The sequence below is a fragment of the Oryzias latipes genome, chromosome 12 (genome assembly GCF_002234675.1).
Source record: "Oryzias latipes chromosome 12, ASM223467v1".
Taxonomy (NCBI): domain Eukaryota; kingdom Metazoa; phylum Chordata; class Actinopteri; order Beloniformes; family Adrianichthyidae; genus Oryzias; species Oryzias latipes.
Window position 1 is genome coordinate 28,725,273 of NC_019870.2, and position 25,641 is coordinate 28,750,913.

The following is a 25,641-nucleotide window of genomic DNA, read 5'->3' on the forward strand; positions in this document are numbered from 1 at the left end:
AATATTTTTTTCTGTAGTGCAAGTTATTCAAGTTATAAACTGAACTGAACTGAAGGTTTGAAGCGTTTGATTGCCTACTTTCAAGTGGTAGGGGTGTTCCAACTCCTGATTGGTGAGAGTGGTTACCATAGAAACGCTGACTCAGACCGACTCGGACCAATCTGCGCTTACTGAAGATTTCTGGTTCCAACACGGCAACAGCCGTGCGCAAGAAATCTGCCTCTAAATTGATTTTATTACGTTGAAACCAGAATCAACAGTCACTCGCTCCAGGTCTCATATATAGTCAATGCGCCCAGTATATTTTTTATGTGACAAATAGGACCTTTCTCAAGCGGTATTTTCTCGTCTGCTCCTGATTCAAAATGATTTGAAGAATACTCAGAAATGCAATTTTGAGCTCAGTTGTCTTTATATTTCTCCTCCATCATGACAAAAATACCACAAGAACACGTTAAAAATCCCATTTTCCTCTGAGTGGATCTGTCTTCTCAGGGCTTTTTTAAATCTTTTAGGCATATCTGTTTTTCCTAACTTTTAGTACAATTTTTTAAAGCAAATGTTGGTGCTCCCTTAACCTCACAAATGCAGGTATTGCTGCCATATAATTCTGGTTTACGGTAATTGAAATTCACAAAGTTACACTTCAGTCTTCATAATTCCATTTGACTTATTATAGACTCCTACAGTCCTAATATATATTTTTTTTTAATCCACGACTAAGTGCTACAATTTTTTAGTTCTCTATTTAAAGAGAGTAACATTTCTGTAGGCTGCTCTTTTTGCTGTTTCTGTCTAGCCTCTGTGAGCAGCTTTTGGCATGAAGGCCGGAGAGCATCAAAAACGGGTTTCAGCGTCTGATTGGGGAATGTCTTTGAGGACACAATCAGGCCATTCTAATGCCCTTTAAATGACAGGAAACAAACTGTAATATTTAGAAGACTTCCATCAAAGTCGACCAACGTTTCCAGAGAGAGACGTGGAAGAGGAGGAGCCGTGCCTCATTTCTTCTGTTTTTTTCAGAGCAGAGGTGGAGACAGCAAAGATGAACAGATGCTCCCCACATTTGGAGACAAATACTGTGAGAAGAGGCATCAAACACAGAGACAAAGACTTAAAGCCTCCCTTGTCTTCCTGTCTTTGCATTTTTCTTTCTTTTGTTTCCGTTTACTGTCTTTTCATCTGCATCCAACTTGTAGCATTTAAGTCAGCTGTGTTTATTGCTTTTCCACGTTCTCTTTTGCACGAAACCCTGGAGGGCCCACCAGCGTTTCCACTACTGTCACTGAGTTACAAGTGAGAGACTGCAGAGAAAAGGTTCCTATGTTGTTCCGTGTGCCTGTCGTCATACAGCACTTTGTCTTTTCTGGTCGCTCTCCTAAACTCGCCGGCTCACCCTGGAGGGTATTCCAGGAAGCATGTTTAAACTACCCTGACTTTAAGCCTGAACTCTGGCTGAAATCCGCCTGAATTTGCTTACTCTGGGTATGTTGGTTCCAAAAGGCCAGATATGAGTTAGAGTAATTACGCTCAACTTGGTAACCCTGGGTTAATGCACGTGCACGGCAAGTACAGTAAGTACAGTAAGTCATTCTCAATGGATCAACTTAAATGAATTAATTCAATTGGTAACAACTCAATATTTTTCTTACAAGTCAAATTTACATATTTATCTAACTAAATGTCATATTACTCCAATTCAATTAAATGTTTTTCCATCTTCATTTGTTGTACTTCTTGAACTGTCATATGTCTAAGTTTGAGCCTGCAGATATACGGTACTCATTTTTATAACAATAAAATGATTGAAACAAAATGGATTCACAAGATGAAATGTTATGACATTTACCATTTTCTCCAACTTTAACATTACACCACAAAGCACAAGTGGTGCTAAATAAACTCATCACCCTCTCACTCATGGTGCAGAAAGAATTAAACATAAGAGGACAAATAAATAGACAAAACACAGTAAAACAACTAAACACATTTGGTCAAAAACCCACACTTAAACCCAAATCCGTCCAGACAGGCAAAGGGAATGGTATCCCACAGTTCCTTGCGGTACCGATCTAACAGCAGCACCAAATTTACACCTACTTAATTGAATTAATTTGAATGAAAGTAAAATAAATGTCTGATAACTACGTGTTATTTTTAAGCTGACTTAACAAAAAAGAATTGATTTATCTTAACTGAAGCAAATAATTAAGTTAGATCAAAGTAAAATGTTTCTCTTTCCAACATCCATATGTGGTCTTATCACCCTCTCACGGTGGAAAATGTATTATCTGAGCTTCTTCATCCACTAAATCATCTTCAAATGGACACGCCTTGCTGCTTCACCTCTCTGTAAACTAACTAACCTTCAACTAAACCTGCTCCAGACCAGGTTATGTTCAGAGCATGAGTTGCCATTGCAACTTGACATACCCTGAAACATACCTCTGTTTCTGGAACCGAAAACTGAGGTTATCAACTTCCTTAGCCTCAAACTTACCCTGGTAACTCACATAACCTGCTTTCTGGAATACCCCCCTGCTTTGGATGATTTCAAGTTGACTCAGACACATTGCATGAAAACTGCAATCATGAAAGGGCCCAGAGAAATCCAAACCTAAAAATGGTGTCTGTTTGTCGAGAAGTGTTCATAAAGTGGATCCCGTTAGACAGATATCCATGGAGGTCAATCTCACAGTGAAGAACATTTACCTCTGCAGTTGTTACAGTTTAATGTTAGCGTGCCACTGCTAACATTAAAGTGTGACGCTGCAGGCTGACTAACCCTCCAAACATCTCAACAGCATTTTCTCATCTTCGTGCCCTTCCGCAGACCACACAGAGACAAATGTGTCCCAGAATGTGAAGTGGGAAGTGTACGGAATCCAGTGAATACTGGGAGGATGCCGTCTGCTCCTTGATTTTCCACCTGGACTCTCCATGTTTGTTTATCCAGTTAGTGTCAAAGAGATCTGAGTAAACATTTCCTTTATATTCATGACTCAAACCCTGGAGGATTGCTGTCCTTGAACACCTCGAGAGAGCACTTCAGTGACAACAAAATTCTTTATGGGGGGGGGTATTAATGCAGTCGGATCCTGTGAATTAGAAAGGCTGAATCAATTTTCTGAAGTAAAAGATCCTTTCATATGCATCATTAAGCTGATGTGCTTTAAAACGATAGATATTCTTTCACAGAATTCATGTCTAATTAAGTAACTGAAAAAAGAATTGATAGGTTGATGAACAAGCAAAATAAATGGTAGATTGAGCACTAATTCAATGTGTGTTCATGTCTTAATGTATCGGTGTTCAAATGCATCCCAACATTCAAATTTTGGTTAGAAAAACAAACAGGCTGAGGAAGAAAGACAAGCCTCTTTAGTCAACTCAGCCAGGTTAAAGGTCACTTTCTAGATTAACCATGTGGGGAATAGTGCTTCCTTGGGATTTGAGTTGGAAACTCGTCACAATATTTGAAATAGTGAGTCCTGAAAGAGAAGCTGGAGGTTCTCACCCGTACCAGTATTTTCTGACGGGTTCACGATTGTTTATTTGTATAAAAAAGAAACTGGATGAAATTGTTTGTCCTGTCTGAGATTTTTGGACATGGAGAGACGACGGATGACCTTTTTAGCAGGCGTGTTTTAGCAAAGACAAAAAAGATGGGGGTCCTTTTCCAGTTTGGACTGATAGAGATCTTTTCTTAACCCATAAAAACCCAGACCCATTTTTTTCTTAAAAATAAAACGATGTGTTTTTAACCACAAACCTAGTGGACCACAAAAGCTATTTCTGATATTTTTCTGTTACACAGATTGGTTCTTATGGGTTAACTCATTTTACTCACACTGCTGCGTCACATCAAAATGAAAACCTAGCTGCTACAACAAAGAATTGGAACATGGGAGCCAATACTTCTGACATTTACAGCGTTTAATCCAAGATTTATCATTGTCTTGGAACAATTTGCTGCTATGTTTCTTAGACTTTTCCAGATTCGTGGTGACAAATCAGCAATTTAGCACTTTTTTTTAAAAATGGTTTATTTCAAGCAATCAAATAGAAATAAAACAGAAAAACAATACAATCATCAGTTATACATTCATACAATAACTAATCAAACTTAGGATAATTAGACATTAATAAATATTGCTTGAAAGGGAGTGGAAGGAATCCCACCCACTTTGCATATGTGTTGAATATAGCATTTTAAAATGACAGAGTTCTTCTGAGTACACTTGTATTTCAGGATTCCTGTCTTTCATGAAGTTAAGAATAAATCTTGCCGGAGTTGTTCTTATTGTGTTTTTGGAATTGTGCGAGTGTTGGGTTCACGTCCGTGTTCTGCAGATGGCTTCTGCATTGACATTTTTGGAGCGTGTTGTCAGCTCCATGAGGAATCATTTCTAGGTGGAATGTGGCTGCGCTGTTTCATGTCCTGTGAAGACGGTGAAACCGCCAGCGGTTGGAGATCCACTTCTCTGAATTCTGTCCGTTTTCTTCCATTGATCATCACTTTGCACTACCTTCCATGTCTTCTGGGAGGAACATATTTTCTTCGTGGACACATGAAGCTTGCATCATGCATCATCTTGCATCGTGCATCAGCGTCATGGCTTTGTCTGCGTTCAGAACTGGTGGTTGGAACCCTAGACTTGGGGCAGTTTGCTGTCCTCCTCAGGTGCAGCAGAGGGCCGCTACAGTGACCGGCTCAGTGGGGATTTCATGCTGGGGTACACAGTGAGAGGAGCAGGAGAAACCTCCCCTTGGGTCACCTGCAGACCGCTGTGTTTATCTGAGGTCTAGTTTACTGGGGATGAAGAAGGAAACTGCTTTTCTCTGTTTTCAAGGACCAGAATCTGTCAGAATAAAGTCTCCAGTGGAGGAAGAACGGCAGGAGAATCTGTGCTTCCACTTCAATTTTATTGATTTGGTTTCTTTTAGTTACTTGTAGTTCTGTGATAAGGATTTCCTCTTTAGGTCTTTTTGTTTCCTCTTTCATGAACTCACTAGGGCTTTGTACAAAAAAACGATTTAATTTTACAGAAACAAAATGCGTTAGACTCTTTTTTTGTATCATTTATTGAAGTTAGGAGAATGTGGTATTAGAGGACATTTGAGTGGAAGAAGAACGCTCTGCACTTCAAAATAAATACAGAAATGTCCAAAACAGTGAGCCTGTGTTTGTGTTTGCTGCCATTTAAAGAAATGGACATGAACATTTGAATCAGAATGGGAGCAGAACATCGGGTTTGCCATGTTTGTAGCTTCAGTCCATGATTTCAGATGTTTGTGTCTGATCCTCTGTTTTATCGCCTTATGTTCCTTCCTTGAGTTTGTCTTATTTTTTAGTTAATTCATCTTCTAAAGTTCTTCCTAAAGTTTTATGTTTTGATCAACTGTGTTTTTAAATAATTCAGAAATGAGACTTTTATTTCAGCATCAATTTTTCTACAGATTTAAAATTGTGTTTTTTCTTAACATTTATTAACATTTACAGTGGCTTTTTTATTGTTGTTACAATTTTTTACGGTTTTAATGTATCTTTTTTTTTCTCATTTTGATTGTAAAATAGAAAAAGTTTTCTTTTTTTATTAGTATGTTAAACACGAACAGAAATTTTCTAAATGTGGATTGATTGAGATTTTTGAGTTAAAATTGAGAAGGTTTTTTGTGCAGATGAGGAAAACTGTCCGTCGTTTGTGTTTGTGAGGTTTGTGCAGCAACATTAAAGCTTCGCTGAGGGTTTCTCTCAGACTGTAGGTCTTCCAGAGAACTGTGGGAATGCTGACACTTGCACGCCTGTGACGGCAGGAAGTGAGGCCGTCCCTGCATTCTTTAGACTCCAACACCCTCTGCACCTGTTCCTCTCTGTCTGCACGCGCACAAACACACACAAATCCAGGCTTTTCCTCACCAGGCTAACAACAGGTTCAGCGGGAAAATATGCGTGCAATGCATGAGACATGGGGTATTTTCAACACGGTTTGTGCGTGTGAGCAGCAGAGTGTTGTGTTTGTGTGAAGGCTTGGGGTCAGTAAATGTGGTTTTCAGTTCAGAGCACAAAGTCCTCAAAGGAAAAGTGGAGGAGAAAGTCAACGCAGGTTATAGTTCAGCCCTAATGACATCTGCAGACCCCGTTTGTGTGTGTGTGTGTGTGTGTGTGTGTGTGGGTGTGTGTGTGTGTGTGTGTGTGTGAGGGACTTGTACACTTACAGTCATGCAAGGTGCATTGTGGGAAGGTAGCAGCCCATCCCTGCTGATTAGTGCTTCCTTCCACGTTACATCTGGCTCTCTCATCAACCACCCCAGCTTCCAAATGCATGTGTAGGTGTGTGTTGTTGCAGTTGTATCCACGGTCCAGTTGGATTCCCACAGTTTCTGATCTTCCCTGATGTCAAAAGTCCTGCCTGTTTGGGCTTTTTGGGCGGTGTTGGTGCCTGTCCTTGACTTGGTTTACAAAGTAAAGACTCAACAGCCACTATCTGGCCTTTCCGCGCTCACTAGCTGTGCTTGATTGTCTGCTGGAACGTGTCTGTCTCTCAAAACATTTTTGGAAGGGTGATGCTCTTCACGAACGTTTGTGAACGTGTGATGGAGAAGCCGGAGCTGTTTCTGTCGTCCACAGCAGACGTGAGTGAAGCTCTTTGTGGTGGTGGGCAGCTTTCACCTCACCCTTGACCCGCTCCGAGCCGAGGCTGCGGCGGTCAGAATAACACAACTCTTCTGAAATCAAGCGCAGACCACTAAAACTAGAGATGTTCTGGTTGGGAAGCCTGTAAAGCTTTGAGTTTGAGCAACTTACAGAAGAACACAGTTTAAGGAAATTAGAAATGATGGGAGAAGTCCTCTCCGAGGAAGATTCATGAGCTTTTTATTTAACCGAGACCACTTTAAGCTGTTTTCTGTTTTTAATAAATCCGTGCAGTGTGGGAAGCGGGATGAGACTTTTTTCAAACCCCCCCCTCCCAGTGTCCTTTTTGGTTTATCCTTGTCTTTTTCTCCTGATGTGTTTTATCAACAGACTGTTTAAGGCACAGCTGTTTTTCATCCAGATGTGTTGACTCTGAAGGTAACAAAGCAACACGTGTCTTCAGTTCAGGATCAAGGTAGATGAGAGGAAGCTGCGTGGCATTGTCCTCGTTTAATGCAGCGTTTGTGTGGGACTCAGAAGAGGGGGGGAGTCAGAAGAGCACTCCAACAGCTCAACAGCTGTTCCGGGGTTTGCGTCATGCCGAGCGAGCTAGCGTCATGGCTGGAGGTTTGCACGCTATGCTCGCATGCAGCGGCGAGTCGCAGCTGAAAGCACGAGCAAACGTAGGAGTTCTGGTTGAGAGCTGCTTGGGAACGGCGTCGTCTCCCTGAAGGCCGCTGGTTGTGTTTGTAGGATGGTGCCCCTCAGAAAACCTGCGGTTTCACTTTCCTGCATCTCAGCGGCTTCAACAAAAGGGCAGAAGCATTCCTGCTCATCACTTTTGGTTTGATTTGGGCGAAAAGACCAGATGTGTTCATGTGGTTGTGAGGAATTACACCTATTTTTTGTCAAAAGTATCCCTGTAAAGTTATGTGAAAGCAGATTTACAGCTGTCTCCAAAAAATGTTTTTAAAATAACTTTTTTCCCATAGATGTGGAATCATTATTAACTAAAAAAGAAAAATTGAAGTCATGAAACAATGAACAATTATAGTTTCAGGGAAAAGAACCGTTTTATTAGAAACATACTGGTAACATATCTTCAGTGCACAAAAACAAGAAAAGCAGTATGTCTATTATTTCGGCATTCACATTTTTTCTTCAAACGTCCAGCTGATCATTTATCTGCTGGAAGTTTGAAGAACAGAAGAGCTGCTCTTTCTGGAGAAGGCTGCTGCAAACATCTCCAAACATGTCGAGCCTCAAAGAGTTGAGACGATGGAAAGGTGGAGACTTTTTCCCAACATTTGGCTTTTGTGTTCTGCAGGTGTACGCTCCATCTGCCAGCACAGCCGACTACAACAGGGACTCACCGGGTTATCCCTCCTCCAAACCCCCAAGCGCTGGCTTCCCAAGTTCCTTCTTCATGCCAGGTACCAACACAAACGCCCACTTAGACACCCTCCCTGTCCTTGACTTGGACAGTCCAAGAAGGAGCAGCCGGTGTAGGTACCAAAACTGTTCGGACACTAATGATGACGTCACACTACAGTAACCCCACTGGGACAAACTACGTAGTGTGAAGATCTGCTCGGGCTCTACATTTTCTCATGTTTATAGAGTTTTTTTAACAAACCACTTTGGAAAAAGATCAGTGGCTGACTTCTTAGGTTCTTCTGTTATCTGACACAGTTGTGTTTGTCCACATACCGTACATGTGTGGAGGGACGTCCTTAACCCCTAACTACTAAAAAATATATAGAGCAGCACTATGTAGTGCCGTGAATTTTAAAAGCAATTCAGACACAACGCTCATTACTTTTTTTTTTAACGGCAGTTATGACGTCATCGATTTCACGAAGTTAAAATCTAATTAATATGAGCATTTTGTGACGATTATTTATGAGTCCACTGTCTTCTGAAGATAAATCATTGATGGTTTATTAAAAAAACACATTTAAATGCATTTTTCTTTGGTAACAAAAAACGATCCGACGCAATGCATTGTGGTCTATATTCGCCAAATCAGTGAGCATCCATGCACTAGTTTTTCGCAGAGACTTCTGGAAAATTTCCAGGGCGCTGGATTTTGGAATTGTAGATTCGGACAGCATTTGTGTCTCCAAGCAGAGGAGCGGCCATGGGACGGTGTGTTAGCTTTTGAATGAACAGTCCAGATAAACTGTGTAAACAATCATGTGAATTTGGGTTACCAGTTGTGTCCAGACAAAACAAAAGGGCTGATTACAGGTCATAGAACCGTATTAGCGTGTAAACCCTTGTACCGTACCGTAATTTCTCCGGACCAATCACTATCTTACACGTCATCGAACCAACGTACAGCCAGTTGAATAGTGTGACGTCATCATTAGTCGCAATCCCCTAAACAGTTTGGTACCTACACTGGCACGCCGCTGTCCATCAAAAACAGGTTGAGAATAAGAGAATAGCAAAACTATCAACAAGTGAGCTAACACCGACCGTTGCTAACTGTCAGCCAACCAAAGCAAAACCTAACTGGCACCTCTTTTTCTGGCTGAAGATGGTCACCACAGCGGCGACCCCTGGAGCAGCAGTAGCAGCAGTATGAGCCAGCAGGGTTACCATGGCAGCATGCTAGCAGGCGGGAACTCGGCCCACAGCTCCACCCAGAGCTCGTCCTACTGCGGGATTCATCCTCACGACAGACTGGTGAGCAGAAGTACCAGCTCAGGACGAGCCTCAGAAAGTTTTCGTCATTCTGCGTCTCCTCCAGGGAGAACTTCAGATCTGTCTGCCTGAAGTTTCCTCTGTCTGCATTTGTCTTTCTGCAGAGCTACCCTTCGCATTCATCTGCAGATATCAACTCTAGCCTTCCCCCGATGTCCAGCTTCCACAGAGGAGGAGGTGGGGGGGGAGGCGCCAATCACTACAGCACTGCCTCTTGTACAGCCCCCACCAACGGCACAGACAGCGTCATGGGTAAGACACCTGTGTCTGCAACCGTCTGGTTCTTTCTCCGGTTTTGAGGTCCGACCTAGACTTAAAAGTTCTGGACTCTGGCTGTCAAGACCCACTTTTATACTCTCCCCCACTTCTGATAGAAAACAGAGTGTTTTCCTTTGACTCCAACTAAAACTGAGCTCTGCTTCAGTTGGGTTTGTTCAACATTTGAAGGATTAGACTTCAGTTTATGGCTGAGGGCCGTTTTTGCCTTTCCAAACATCACCAAACCATGTTTTTCACTCAGAAAGAGACACAAGTGTGGACCTGAAACTGTGACTCACCTGTTGGATGTGACAAAAAAACACCTCACCTCACAAATGAGACCGAGTGCGGGACGGAAACGTGACCTGTCTTACGGGAAGACCTAAACATCGACCATGACTTTTACTTCTGACTTTCAAAGCTCTGCTTTACAGTTCCAACATTAAAAGTTCAGATCTTCCTCTTTTGTCTTTAGATTATTTTTTTTTGTACATAAATAAATGTTCATCATTTGCTGTTTGTTTTTTGATTTGTTTGTCTTTAACAGATCGATTCGATTTTAAACATTTCAACTCATCAGGAGTTTTTGTCTTAAGTTTACGAGTTGGGCACTTTTCTGTCATTTCGTTTCAACTTGGCAGAAGAAGAGGCAGTTGGGGTGGGGGGTTAGTTTGATGGCAGTTATGTCTTTGACCTTTTTGAGAGTTCAGTTTTGTTTTTGCTCCCTGTTAGAAGTCCATCGATTGAAAAAGAAATCCTGACCACAGACGGCTCTAGGGGTAACCACAGTCACCTGCCTCTACCGTCTCGATCTTCTGCATTTCTATGCTCCTCTCAAACAGGAACTATATGTCGTGTTTCCTTTCACCACATCCACAAACCTTCTCTTTGGGCTTCCCTTTTTCCTGGTAGCTCCAACCTCAGCATATTTTTTCTAACATCCTCACTGTTCCTCCTGTCATTTTGTCCAAACATCTGCCTGGATCTCCAGAACATCTACTGTGATCTCTGATGGATTCATTCCTGATCCATCCTGGTCCCAAAGAGAAGCTCAGCATCTTCATCTCTGCTGCCTCCAGCTCTGCTTCCTGTCTCTAAACTAACATGGCTGCTCTCACCACACCTTTTCTTTTCATTCTTGCATTTCATTTACAGAGCAAAGCTTCACCTCTGTAGATGTTCCTCCACCTGCTCTCTACTCTCACTACACGTCACATAATAAGATGTTACTTGGCCTTTGTTTGAAGTGAAACAGGGAAAAAAATAAAAGTGGAGCCAGAACTTCAACAATGCACCAGCATGGAACTTTGCATTTTAAAGACCTCCAACAGTTCGTGGAACCACAAACAAACCAGAGAGCATGTATACACAAGAGGGAGCGGTTATAAAAGTGCCGTTGTTTGTTGTTGACTATGATTGTTTACAGCTTTGTCTCCTCCTCGCCTTCCTCTGCAGAGGAGGAGCTGTGGAGACGCTGATCCATCCCAGAAACACTTTACATCCTCCTCTGTGATTGTGATGAAGGAACAAAGATCTTAACGGATACGCTTTGCGTGAATTAACCCTCTATATGTTGAATGCAGAGCATCCTAGTGTCAGATGGAAACAGAAGTGTTCCGCCATGCTTTGAAAGAGGCATGGACATCAAAAAAACCCAGAAAGATTTCATAATGCTTTGATTTGCCATTTCAAATAAGAAGGCTCCCTTTGAAGAGAAGCAGGATAGAGAGGAAAAGCAACAAAAACACCCGCTTCATCCTCAGAGTGCTCTCCCCTCTGTGGCTGTAAGCTTTCATTTATGAAAAAGATTTTTCCTGCATGTGTTTTCAATTAGGCATCAAGCTACGATCAGGGTTTGTGTGTGGAGCAGTAATCCTGTGGATGGTTTACGGGGCCAGTGGTGTGTCATGAGTGAGACGGGGGGCTTTAGCCTCCAAACATATGCTGCCTGCTGTCTGTCGGCCTTTTTGCTACAGTTCAGCATAGCCCAGCGCTGCCAATCTCAGTAATGGATTCATTTGAGGTGGATTGTGGAGTTTGGGCTTGGGAGGGAACTTTCAGCAGAGATGAGCGGAGATCACGCCAGGAGCATTGACTGTATCGGAGAACTGGAGTGAGCAAGTGTGGCGTCATCCACAGAAAATGGCTCCAACCAAGTGATGTCAATAAGGCAATTAGGAAATAAGTAATAAGGAAATTTCCCCATCGTGGGACTAATAAAGGAATATCTATCTATCTATCTATCTATCTATCTATCTATCTATCTATCTATCTATCTATCTATCTATCTATCTATCTATCTATCTATCTATCTATCTATCTATCTATCTATCTATCTATCTATCTATCTATCTATCTATCTATCTATCTATCTATCTATCTATCTATCTATCTATCTATCTATCTATCTATCTATCTATCTATCTATCTATCTATCTATCTATGTCAATTCTGTCGCATTTTTTCGCAATACGGATGTTCCCATATTGGAATCAGATGACATCAGTAAGCAGTGATTGGTCCAATTTCTATGGCAACCACTTCCACCAATCAGAAGTGAGCTTATTGGAAAGCAGGCTTGGGCCTGTCAACCAAACATTTGATGCGAATGCACCTTCTTTTATTGAGACATCTGATTGGTCAGTTTAAAACTTAAATAATGTCCAATAAAGCCAAAATATCATGAAATAAAAAAGGATTATTAAGAACATTTTTAGAAAAGGTATCAGAGCAAGAATGGTCCTTCTGAGTAACAGCTGTGCAGTTCTCTATAGAAGTCTGTGGGATTCTTGGAACCGGCAGGGACTTCCTGTTTGGAACGCCAGGGGGGAGGGGTCAGTCAGTCCAGCTCTCTCATACAGTCAATGGTCAGGAGAGCAGGGGGGCTTCTCCTGTGAGGTCACATCCCTCCTCTTTGAGTGTGTGAAACCCATCAAGCTAACATTCACAGTGGCGTTCTGTCAGGAAGGAGAGCTGTGAATGGAGGTACCTGTCTCTCAGTCCTGTCACCTAGTTTCCTGTGGAAACAACCAATTCATAAAGAAGTGAGTCACCCTGACTAAATCATGAGCTAAAAGGAATCACAACAACCAATAGAATTTCAAAATGTTGGACTCACTTTCTTGTTTTCCACAGTGGAGGCTGTAATTCTCTCTTTTAATGATCACCTTGTGCCACTGGAACCGATGAATAATTAAAAACGCAGCGAACAACTGTTTTTCACAAGAATACATCAGCCTTTTCCCCTGTGTGTGTGTTTGTGCGTGTGTGTGTGTGTGTCACAGCTAACCGAGCACAGAGTGGAGCAGCCAGCAGCTCCCAAACAGGAGATGCCTTAGGGAAAGCACTCGCGTCGGTAAGTTACAGCACCGACACTCCGCGTTCTGCTCAACACCTCCATCATTTGCTCCAGGTACGTCCAGCTATGGTTTCTGACTCTTCCCAAAATCTCCCCCTTCTTCCCAGATCTACTCTCCAGATCACACAAACAACAGCTTCCCCTCCAACCCCTCCACCCCGGTGGGCTCGCCGCCGTCCCTCACAGGTAAAAACAAGCAGAGCTGAGGACTGAGGACCGCAGACCTGAGTACAGAACCCAGCTCTGGGTCTGGCTCTGACTGACTCCAGACTTGACTCAAACTTTTCAAAAAGGGGCTTACTTAGAGTTTGACTTTAGAGGAGAAAAATTTGGGGGCTGAGTTGTTCATTTAAAATGGTTAATTTGAGATTTTCATGAAATCCTGTTTGATATGAACAGAGCCAAAAGCAGAACTTTATTTTAAATGTTGCAGGAATCCCATGAGTCATTGCAGATCTGCTCCAATCCTGCTGTCCCTAAATCCAGATTAGGAATATCTTAATCGTCTTTTGATTGGACTTGACATAAAGTGGTCACATTTCAAAAGTGTTCTTTTTATTTATGTCTTTTTTGCTTAGAGATCAGTTTGAACGAACCAAAGCAGTATCTGTGTCGTTGGCCATCAGAGACACACAGCATTCAGTAAAAAACGGATTAATGGAAAGATTTACTGACCTTATTTCCCATTAGTTCAATAATTAAACACAAATTCCCTTCAACACACACTTACACACACCTATAGACACCACACACGCACACAAAGGCCCCTGTCAACGCCATCGAGGCTTCAGTTCAATCACATTAGATTAAAAAGGAAAAACAGTGTCTGTGCCCTCATCTCTGAAATACAACAAGAAGCTTTCCACAGTGAGTGGATAATACCATTCTAATGAAAAAAAAAGTTATTTTCTTAATTTATCGGACATTAAATTTGATTGACATCAAGCAAATGGTGATTCTAGTCATTCCAAAGAAAGCTATAACTCTGACCAGGCGATCTTTGTTCAAACAGCTCTGAATAAAGCACGAAAAAAAAATCCTTTTCAGAAGACGAATTATTCAAAAAAGCGAAACATGGATTATTGTTTTCGCCATGTCTCCACACTCCTCCTTTGCTTTAGTCCGCCTTCCCTGCAGATGCTTTAGGGTTCAGAAACAGAAATGATTTCCCTGATAACAAATGTCCCAAACTTCTCTGTAGTTGTTGCTCCTTCATACACAGTTTGACGTGTCTGCACGCCCACTTTGACAGATCACTTTAATCACAAGCACCACTCCGACACACCGTTCACCAGCCTGCCAGCTCTGCAAACACAAGGCCTCTCCCCTCTTCCTCCTCCACGCCAACCTCTTCATATTCATTAGAGGATATTGCCTACTAAACCATAATTGGTGTTTATCTTTGTGTCAAAGTTACTCCACTTTCTACAAATTAGAAATGAAGCCTATTAGAACAAACTACATGCAAATTGATATCCAAAGCTAATTCTGTAAGGTTGTTTTACACCATTGGACTCAGAATAATTTACCCTGTCGTTTAATACATATATTTGAATTTGCACATGAATGTACCCAGGTGATTATTCATTAATTAGCATATGGAAATGAGCATGTAATGTGAATAAAAGAGAGGGGAGGAAAAGACTGCAAGACAAAATGAGAAGACAGTGTAAAATAGAAAAACATGCTAATGAGATCAGAGTTGGACTGAAAAGATGAGCAAAAAAAGGCCAAAACAGAGGGCTTTACCCGACTTAACAAGTTCTAACGTTTCCGATCGAATTCGGCGAAGCTCCGGTTGACAACAGAGGTCGTCTCAGGGGACGATAGGAAAGGCGGTTTGTTTTCCACAGCACCTTTCAATGGGCAGACCAAGCAAACCCAGTAAACAACAAGCAAACAGGCGGATTCAGTCCATCTGCGATCTAAGAAACTTTCAGGTCAGTTAAAAGTCCAGGCCTTCAACACCAAAACCACTTGGTTTTTGCACCCGGTCTAACCTTAGAAATCACTTAGACTCTTTTGAGCCTTTGACTCAGTTTTCTGAAGACAACGAATCCGACCAAAACATCTGAAAGGATTAAGAAAGAAAATGTTAAAACATGTGTTTGTTGGTGTAAAAAACTATAGAAGACTATGTTTGCTCCCAACAAGGGGACTAAGCAGCTGATGTTCTATTAAAAGTGGGTTCTGTTTTATGTTGTTCTTTAAGGAAGTGGGATCTTGACAACAAGAGTCCATCATGAAGAAAGTTACAGTTTACAGTGTGCTCACTACTCCTTCACTGTTTTTGTCTTTTCTGTCAAACGCTGACCAGCCATCTCAAAAAACCTTGAAACCGTTTTCATCTGAAATGGGACATAGTGCCATCTTGTCATAATAAATGTACGTCACATGACCTTCTCCAACCTTTAGTGTGCTGCTCCCTGCTAATATTCTCATTATTGCAGCTGGCTTTGTTGAAATTTTTTTTCTGTTTGAGAAAAAAGAACAAAGGTGATGAATTTAGTCTTTTTAGAGTTTGCCCTAAAATTATTAAAATAATTATTATAGATTAGACCCATTGTGTACATTAAAGTCCCCCTTTAACCCTTGTGCTATCTTCATCAAGGGTGGGGTCAAAATGACGTGTTCTCTCTACTATGACAAAGGTGGATAAAGGTGGAAAGATTTCATGTAATCCATGAAGATCACAAATCATTGGAGAAAAAAGGTTCAGAGCACTGTCTAGTGGGGTCATCTAGACCCCACATGACAGGTATCTGCTTCTTCAGCGTACTGTCTTGTGGGGTCCGGATTAACGTTGGGGGTTGGGTCATCTGGACCCCACAAGACAGCACCAGGGTTAAATCGATGTACTTGATATTTCATTTCATTGGAAAAGACATTTGTTTTTATCTACAAATTGACAAAATAAACCTCTAGTACAGGGGTCGGGAACCTATGGCTCGCGAGCCATATATGGCTCTTTTGATGGTCACATGTGGCTCGCAGACAAATCCTTAATTATACTTTTTTTTTTTCATTAGACCAGTCCGTCTCGGGCGCAATGCGATGCCAGAGGCGCGCAGTAGTAGCGGTGCTTGGAGAAAAAACTATCAGTTTACTGTTATCTATTATTTCACAGAGTTTGTACCACCCGGAAACCTTTGAATTGCCTCCCTGAGGAAGAGCGCGCAGTTTTGGGGACGGGATGTGTGAGGAAGAAAGCAGGGGGGGTGGGGGTGGGGGGGGACCGGCAGCAGGTGAATCGCGCAGAGATGGTAAAAACGTAAACCCGCTGCCCGTCACTCCTGCAGCGTGGGTGTGTGTTTGGTTCCATGTCTGTCTCACATCTACAGAACATTCAGACCTACGATCACGTTTAAAGTCTCAACGCCTGCATGAAGCAGAAACTCACCACGTATCAACCAGACTAGACCATCAGCAAACCACCACGAGAAATACTCATCATTTATTAGCAACAGTATAACAATGTTATTAAAAAGAATCTACAGACTTATTGGACTTTAAAAATGTTGAAATTACATCAAATGCACACATTCATTTGTATATTTAGTTTTAAACATATTGTCGCGGACTGAGTTTAACTTGGCTGTTGGGCCGCGTTAAAAGTTCTGGAGTTCATGGAACGCATCGTTCAAGCAGAGATCTGATTGGCCCTCAGTTCTGTCGCTCAGCCTGTTGTTAGGTAGTTTGGACCAATGGGGTTCAGCCATGGGCCGAATAAGGAAATGGGAGGGCTGGAGCAGGACGGGGGAATATAAAGTTGGGAGAAGTGCTCTCGTCTCGGCGGGAGAGATTCGGGAGTTGCTGAATTAATTGTACGGCGTTTGTTGTGGTCTACAGTAACCAGAATAAAGAACCTTAAAAGAGGTTAAGTCTCCGTGCCTTAGTGTGGGAAAGGGACACTACATTATTGTATGGCTCTTTCGAAATTACATTTAAAAATATGTGGCGTTTATGGCTCTCCTGGCCAAAAAGGTTCCCGACCCCTGCTCTAGTACTAAGTTCTCTATTATCTGATTCATCTTCAACAACATGACCCAACATTCAGAAACCTTTACCGGTCAGTTCGTGGTAAACATCGCTGCACCAGTAGTTAGCTTTGCTAATAGGGGAACTAATTTGCAAAATATGCAACGCATGCTGTTGTTTTATATTTATCTATTTCTACTTTGTCTAGTACAAAGCGGCAGTTGCCATGGATACGCAACACAGCCTATGTGTTTTTAATGTGTTTTCTGTCTCCTGCATTTCATTTAAACAAATTCAAATGTAAAAATGTCTGTCCTTGCTTGGATGTTTCAACTTTTCAGGGAAAAAGTCATCTCTAAACTGCTCATATTTTAAATTTCATTGAGTCCGAACTAGTGAGAATTGTTGGTTGGCTGTGTAAAGTGACCCATGAAAATAAAGAGAAGAGTCAAAAGGAGGATCTGAAATTCTGGCTTCAACACTGTTGTATTTATTCAGATGCAGACAGTTTGTGTCATAGTTTTGCACCGCCACTTTGATATTATTTCAAGACAAATATATTGTTCATTAATATATTTTCTGGTACGTTTGTATCTCCAACAAATCACCAGTTTTACTCCTTGATAGATTTGAGCTAAACGTCTTTAATTTCAAAGTTCCTGACTGAACACATTTCCATTTGTAATTATTTTTATTTACTTTTTTTTTTTTAAATAAACCATGTTTTCCAGTTTGGATCACAGGTGTCCAAACCTTTTGCAAAGAGGGCCAGATTTGGCAAAAGGAAAATTACTGAGTGTCAACCCACTTGTCCTGGAAGCCGTGGCCCTCACCCAACTTTTTTTCTCTTTTATTCACAGTAGACATGTTAGAAATGAGCTAGAAAGTGTCACAGAAGGGTCCCACGTCCGTGTTGCCACAGGTTTACAGCGGCTTACAACGTCATTTCGCCAACCACAATCAAGAAATCATACACACAGTTTTTAAGAATATACTGGGTATGTTATTGATTTTATGAAAGGAGCCTGTGGGCGAGGGGAAGTTTGAGCGTGGGCCAAGTGTGGCCCTATGGGCCTGACTTTGGACGTGCCAGGTTTAGACGTTTGCGTTGTGATCTTCATAGCTATCAAACAGTTTGTGTACACATTGTTCATGAGCAAAAAGGTTCAAAAGCTTTGTCATTTTTAAATGTAATGAATCAACCCCCTTAGTTTTGAACAAGGGTACCGTGTCAAATGTACAAGATTAGAAAAAGTGATGGTTGTAACAGCTACTCCTGCTGAAAAGTGTCTGCGTGTTCTTCCTAACTACCTCCCTGCGTACTCATTGTTTCCATGTTCTCCTCTTACGACTCCTCTATAATCTGTTGAGAAGACTTGGCGCACCAGCCTGTCATCTCTCCGAGCCTCATGTCAATGTAAATTCACACAAGTCGCTGTCTTCCCTCTGCCTACCAGCTAATGAGACCTGTCATTTGAGATGCCGCCCTTCAGAGCGGCGGCCGGCACAAAAGCAGGGACCAACAGACAAAAAGCTTGTTTACTCTGTGTAGAGCTCATGCTAATCAACCACTTGTTCCTTGTCAGAGACAAAAGCGTGATATTAGCATTTTTGTGATGAGATATGACTGGGTTTGTTTTTGCATTTCTGTTCTTCATCTCTGTTTATTATGTGCGAGTACCTCGAGTGGATGCTGTGAAAGTGTGCTTTTGTGTTAAGATGTTTTTGTCCTCCTTTGGCACCGAGCATCAAGTGGCTTCTCTCTTTAAAGTTTAAAAGCAAAGGAGATTCTGGCTTTAATCGACACACAAACATCCCCTCATTTTCTGCAGGGTCACGCGAGGCAGGGATTGTTTTCCCAGAATGCACTGTAATGATCAAAGAACAAATGCACGTAAAGGGATTTTAGTTTGTCACCTGCAAAGACGACTGTTGGGGTCAAGCCTGTGTGTCTGTGAATCTTTGGTGATCTGCCGTTAACCTCCCGTTGTTCCTCTCGTGATACGTTCTCCCCTCTTTTCCAGCTGCCAGTTCAGCCGTGTGGTCGAGGAATGGCGGGCAGGGAGCTTCATCGCCAAATTATGAGGCTCCACTGCACTCTCTGGTGAGGACATATGGTCGATAAATGCAGTCAGACGGTTTTTCTGAATGGGATAGTTCTCCTAAAACTACATTTCAGAGTCTTTTGCAATTAATTTTTTTTATAATGACCTATTTTAGCAAAACAGTAAAGTAACTTGGAAACCATAAACTCATCCGACTTTAAGTCACTAGAGTCTACTGCTCAAACTGATGAAATTGCTAACTAGTGCAAACATTTAGAAGGTCAAAATTCCACTCAAATCCCCACTTGGATCTACGGAATAGGGTGTTTGTGGCCCACCCAGCATAGTTTCTACGTCATTTTTTCATCTTTTACTGATTCACAAAAATTTGAATAAAGAAATACTCAGAAATGCAATTTTAGCAACTTTAAGCTTAATTTTCTTCATTTATGTCCTTCATCATCATTATCAGGCCACAGGAACATGTTAAAACACCAAAACCATTTTCATTAGAGTTGGTCTTCAATTAAACAAAGGAGAGGTTCACGGGATAATCTTAAATCTTTATACACCTGGATTACAAGTGCAGTTCCCTTATTTAAAGTTTAGCTTCTGTCTCTGCAGCAAAGTCGTATTGAGGACCGTTTGGAGCGTTTGGACGATGCTATCCATGTTTTGCGGAGCCACGCAGTGGGACCATCGACGGGCATGGCCGGCGGTCACGGCGACATGCACGGACTCATTGGGGCTGCTCACACGCACAACGGCGCCATGGGAGCTCTGAGCAGCGGATACGGGACGGGACTGCTATCAGCCAACAGACACTCCCTCATGGTAGGAGCTGACTTTCTCCACTGGGGCTAAAAAACACACAAGAAAGACGAGACCCCAAACACCATCCACTGTCAAAGTTTAGCTACAATCAGATGGTCTTTAGTCTGGAAAAAAAAGTTGGGTGAAACGCAACAAATACATCAAACAGGCAGCAGATTGAAATGAAATGAACTTTGAGCGGCAACAGACTAGAAGAGAGAGAAGAGCAGTGAAATCTTGACCGTAAAAATGAAGCCAAACAACAGTTCTGTTTGTGATAAATAAGAAGTTCAGCTTTTTTCCCCCCAACTTTAAATGATAAAGAACCAAACATCTGTGAGACATAAGTGGGGATGCAGACACTGCACATACTCTAAAGACATCCAGATGCCTGAAGAAGAGCCTTCCAACATCTTCTGTTTACATTTGGAAGCCTGGACTGAAATCTTTGCTTGGTGTTTCTCTCCTTGTTATGTTCAGTTTGTCAGTATTGACCCTCCAGTCTGATATCACTGCAACTTCCTGTCAGCTTTGTTATTTTGAGTCATTCTCATAAAACAGGAGTAAATAAAGGAAGACACGTTTTACATCATTTTACCCTCAGTGACACAGACACCAAAACAGAACTGAGTTCAGATGCATCCTCACTGTCTGCATCGATGTTTTATCCCTTAAAACATCAGGAAACAACACTTTACCGCTGTCAAGTGTTGCAAATGCGACAAAGGGAGGGCACTTTGACTCATTCAGAGGAATAAAAGGCACCTGCAGGAACGGTACGTTTGTTACTCCAAATGAACCGGTCATGGAGTTACATACCACCCACACAGTGGGATGGGAGCTTGGTGCATTTTCCTACCTTTCAGGCTGCACACAAGTCCAGCTCTGAGAAGGTGCCGAGACCTGAAAGGAGCGGGAAAAGAGCCCGTGTGTTTGCATCAATGATATAATTCCAGGCTCTGGCTGAGGGGAAATTCTTACTTCATATCTTCAGCTTCGTCTGGAGATCATTGGAAGAACTGCTCTGTTCTTTGTTCGTCTGCAAACACACTTTGGAACGGGGGCTTCATTAAGTGATGTGAAGGTTTAGCTCAGGAAAACATTTCAAGCTTTGCTTCATGCTAAAGATAATATTTTTGTAAATTACTTTTCTGTTTCATTTGGATGTGAGTCCAAATACCTTTTTATGTGTAAGAGAAGCTAAAGGAGAATCAAATGAGGTGAAGGATGAGTGCAGAAAAAGCCCAGGGTACTTGAAAACACACAGAAGCACAAATGGCCCCTTGTGTTGTGATTAGGACCGGTCGGTGTGTTTACACAGGCTCCGGATTATTGGCTGATAGAATAACATGCCCATTACCGTACCGACGAACCCACAGCAGCTCCATGAAAACAGTCTGACTGAGAAACATCCAGGACCAGTTTCAGAGGCTGCTGGAGACCAACCTTCAAAAACTGTTTGAGGATTTACTGAAGGTTTGATGTTATTTGAAGCTTTAGGACATACGTTTGGACCACAGCAGATCTGTGAAGGAGGATTTCTGACTGTCTGGTGCATCATAAGGATAAAGCTAAACCTGACCTGGAATGTGTTGACAGAACAAAAAGCATTTTTAGCACTGGAGACGAATGACAGTGATGAGTCCAGCTCCCAAAAGTGACCAACAGATGGACAATTTAAATAAACTCCTTTTTTTAGATTAAGATTTTGCACAAGTATTAAACTTTATTTTTTTTATCACAAGAAAATCCACTCTTTTGAGCTTTTAAGTGTATAATAATGTTCATTCCTCACTATAAATAAAACAAAAGCGGTACTTTGTTCCAATCACACATTTCTGTTTAGTCCTATAAAAATTCCTAAAAGGGGAACCGCCCCTTCCAGGAAGGGTCAGCGCTGCCAGCCCCGCCCCCAGGATGACGCACAAACACACACACACACTTTCTCAATGGAGCTGGCCGTGATCGGCTAAACGCTTTCCTTTTATATGAACAATATGCCCATCCATCTTTGCAAAAGTTGGGATGGGCGAAACACAGACACTCTGCCGAGGTCGGCTCTAGGTTGACATCATTAAAATGGGCGGCACCCACAAGGAGAGAAAGGCGGGGCCTCAGAGATCGAGTCGTCTTACTGCCGGGTAGGTAAAAATAACTCAGATTTGATAGAAAAAATGCCATCATATGTATGGATATAGTTTACTCTGATAGCCTTAAGAAACCGTAATATAGGCCCTTTAAAATGACAAATTTCACTTTTTTAAGCTTTTTTCTCAAAACTATTATTCATGTTACATATAAAGTGTTTTTTACTTTAATATATGCAATTATTACGTAAATCTTGAGCAATTGTCCTTGATTTTTGCTAAATGCATACGCTAATTTGTGTCTTTCCACGACCGTTCCACGTTTGTCAAACAGACTTTTCACGCATGAACCACTGACGTATAACTTTAATATCACGTATACGGCTCACATATTACATGTAAATGACGTAATTGACTCCCAGATCACTAATGAATTACATATAAACATCGCAATAATCACACGCGGTTCATGTTCCACCTTTGTTTACGTGTTTTTTTGTGTGGTCTATTCGTACTGTGGATCCTTTGTGATACATCTGTGAAAATTTCACGTAAACATTTCTCACTTTTTCCTCGTAGATTCACGTACGACCAATTTCCATCCGTGTAATATGAGCAAAATGTCCGTAGCGGCTGTCAGACATGTTTTTGAGCCCAAACCAATTGGTGCAGAGTAAGCCCACCCCATCAGTCACCCATCTGTTCACACTCTCTCCTTCTACTTTACAGTCCTTCACACCACAACCTAACATTACCGTGACAACAAAAAAGTTATCCAGCCGTACAGTTTTGATCCAGAGAGCAGGTCAGACGAGGAAAACTTTCTTTATAGATGTCCTCCATCATGAAAAACAGATTAAAAAAACGCCATTTTCCTGGGGGTGGGTCTTAAAAAACCACGTCATGTTTTTCCTCAGAAGCGTTCAGTCAAACTCTTTTTCACTGTCGATCTTTTCTTGATTATAAATATATTTACTTCCCTCCATTATTCTCTGTTTTTGTCTTCTGACTGAAGCCCCGCCCCCTTGCTGCCTCTTTTTTTCCGCCGCTCTTTTCTGGCTTGCAGATTTTTCCCCGCACACACACACACGCGCATTCAACCCACTTCACAACATATTCAACATATTACATATTGGCGGCCATTGCTGTTTCCATCTTCCTGTCTCAATGTGTTTATCTGCCCCCCCCCCCTTTCATGCACACATCCACACAGCTGTGTGCAGTTTGGCAGCGTTCTGCACAGACGCTTGCAGGCTGAGGTCATAACTCTGGGAAAACAGGTGGTAGACTGATGTTGGAGAGAGACATATACAGTTTACAGGCAAAAGGCATCTCACACACACACTGTGACACGCACACACACACTTCAGAGGACGTAAACACAGAGAAGCATGCATCCCCACACTCTCCTCTGCTGTTCCTCATAAACGTGTTGAAAGGACGTTCCACTGATCCGGATCTGACTTGAAACCAAGTAAAGTGAACGCCGGATCCTCCGCTCTGGCCTCTGATGATGTGTTGAACCTTTGCGAGTTGTTGCACCGACCACATGTTGGATCTGTTTAGACTTGAAGAAATGAACACCCCGCCGCCACCCCCACCCCATTAGGCAGACCTACAGTAACTGAGATGATTCATAATCTGCATCACTTCCCTGCAAAAGCCCCTAATGCCTTTAACACCATAAATACACTCCAATCATTTCTTTAAGCTGACGGAAGCCTCAGCAGTTGTTTCAGTGAAATGATGGGCAGCAGTTCTTAACAAATCCCTGCTGCCTGAAAAAAGGAGGTGCAGGCTGTGGAGGAGCATTGATGACAGCAGATGGAGGTCCGCTCTGCTCTGCCGGACGCCTCCTCTCTTCAAACTTTACGTTTTTTTGTCCTTCAGCGTGATCTTAAAATCAATTCTTCCAAAATTGTTCCACCTTTTTGTAGTCAATGAACTGGATTTTGGTTCTGTCTGTATGTTTGCAGGAGAAATACTAGAAAAATATAAAGTGAAACCACTACAACCCAAAAAATTGGTATTGCTCCAAAAAGAAACCCCAAAATATGTCCCAGCAGGAATAACCCAAGAACTGGGTTGAAGGAATAAGAGTGAAAAGAATGCTGGCTTTAATTATTATAACATCAATGTTTGTATGCAGCCTCAATGTCATAATGGAAAAAATATTATATCTAGTTCTGATGTTGCCTAATTATAAATGCAAACTGTAAAAAAGGCTTTAAAAAAGTATTTATGGTTCTTGTTTAACATTTTACTGTTTTACAGTCACAGCTTATACACTTTCACTAGAACTTAGGTTCTTTATTTAAAGAAAAGCCAGTATTTTTATTAATTGAAAATGTACATTTGTCTGTAAATTTAAAAGCTAGATATAGACAACAGAAGGTTTTATTGGGTTGACTTTATCAAAGATGTTTTAAAATGTAAAACTGGTGGGAAACATTTGCTTAAAACAGTTTTATTGTAATTAAAACAGATGCTTACTAAAAAAAAAGGAAATGTTGAAATTTATTTTGAAACGTAAAACATTTGTAGGAGAATTTGCAAAAAGATAATTTCATTCGATCCGATTTTAACGTCCAGATAACGAAGAGCTGTAGTTGGTTTATGTTGTTGAAGTCTGCAGTAGATCTCTTCATGTGTTTGTTTGGGAGCCTGCAGAGCTCCAATGAAAACTAAAAAACTCAGGGACTGTGACAGCAAAGCAACAAACAAGCTCTCCTTTCTGCTCCTCCACTTTCTGCCTTATTTCAGATTTCTCTGCAGAGATGTGTGCATGTCTCACTGCTGGAAAATGTACTTTTCCTCCCTGGAGGTGCGTGTGTGTTTCTGTGCGTGTTGATGTTGCTGCAGCCGGTGTTTTCTGTCAAATGTTCAGCTTGCAGTGAGAGTTCACAGAATGTTCCCCCACATGTCTGCATGTAAACTGCAGTCCACTTAACCGTTTGCATGTCGCAGAGGTTTTCAGACAGTCGTGTCCCGATACGCTGAAGATCCTCTCAGCAGAAGCCCAAAGGTTAGGAAGCTCGTGTTGGTTTGTGTTCCTGCATGAGGTCATTTAAGGCACAAAATGAAATGAAGTCATTTTAAAGGATTTATTCACACAATTGTTATTTTTAATATAGACATTCAATCTAAGCTTTCTTTCACATTTCATAAATAAATTATGGAAATTTATTTTTCTATTAACAGTAACATTTTAGGATCATTTTTGGTCAAATCCATACTTTAAAAAATATAAATGTCCATCTTTAGGTTTGCAAAAAGGATGTGGAGTTTTTACAATGCAGCACAAAAATGTAAACAAATATATATAAATAAATTTTAAAGCCTTTCTGACTTTATAAAACTGCCACAAAAGAATCATTTATTAATCTCTTATAACTGCTCAGTAAACCGACACATTTCCCAGCATGCTCGGCGTGTGTTCCCAGCGCTGCAGCCAGTGTTGTAGTCTTTGTGTGGTGAAATATCAAAGCCGCCTTATTATCTCCTTTCATCCCTCCTCGTGTCTGTTTGCCAGTGTCTGCTTTATTTGGTTTGTAACATTAATTGAAAATGACAATTGGAAATTGTGGAAATCAAACTAATGTGGGATGAAATATTGCAATTTACAGAGTTAGTGAACTGACAGTTTATTTTTCTGCCATCAGACATGTTGGTGGGGTGTGCATAATGATTCCACACACACACACACACATGTATGTACACACATCAGCTTCAGGTGGCAGCCCCTCAGACCTCAGT

The 25,641-nt window shown here is 41.5% G+C and overlaps 1 protein-coding gene across 10 annotated transcripts in view; it reads left to right on the forward strand.

Annotated features, from left to right (window-relative positions):
* tcf4 (transcription factor 4) overlaps positions 1-25,641 on the forward strand; it is a 224,209-nt gene that overhangs the window by 178,264 nt on the left and 20,304 nt on the right. For 9 of the 10 annotated variants that reach the window (XR_002874300.1, XM_023960869.1, XM_023960868.1 and 6 more), the window contains 7 exons: positions 7,965-8,070; positions 9,180-9,328; positions 9,451-9,598; positions 12,889-12,959; positions 13,070-13,148; positions 18,965-19,044; positions 19,610-19,819. Coding sequence is in view for 9 of the 10 variants with exons in the window: in XM_023960869.1 (XP_023816637.1) it covers positions 7,965-8,070; positions 9,180-9,328; positions 9,451-9,598; positions 12,889-12,959; positions 13,070-13,148; positions 18,965-19,044; positions 19,610-19,819 (843 nt within the window). In the remaining variant the exon portion in view is untranslated. The remainder of the gene's footprint in view (positions 1-7,964; positions 8,071-9,179; positions 9,329-9,450; positions 9,599-12,888; positions 12,960-13,069; positions 13,149-18,964; positions 19,045-19,609; positions 19,820-25,641) is intronic. The other variant, XM_020707915.2, reaches the window with a different exon arrangement.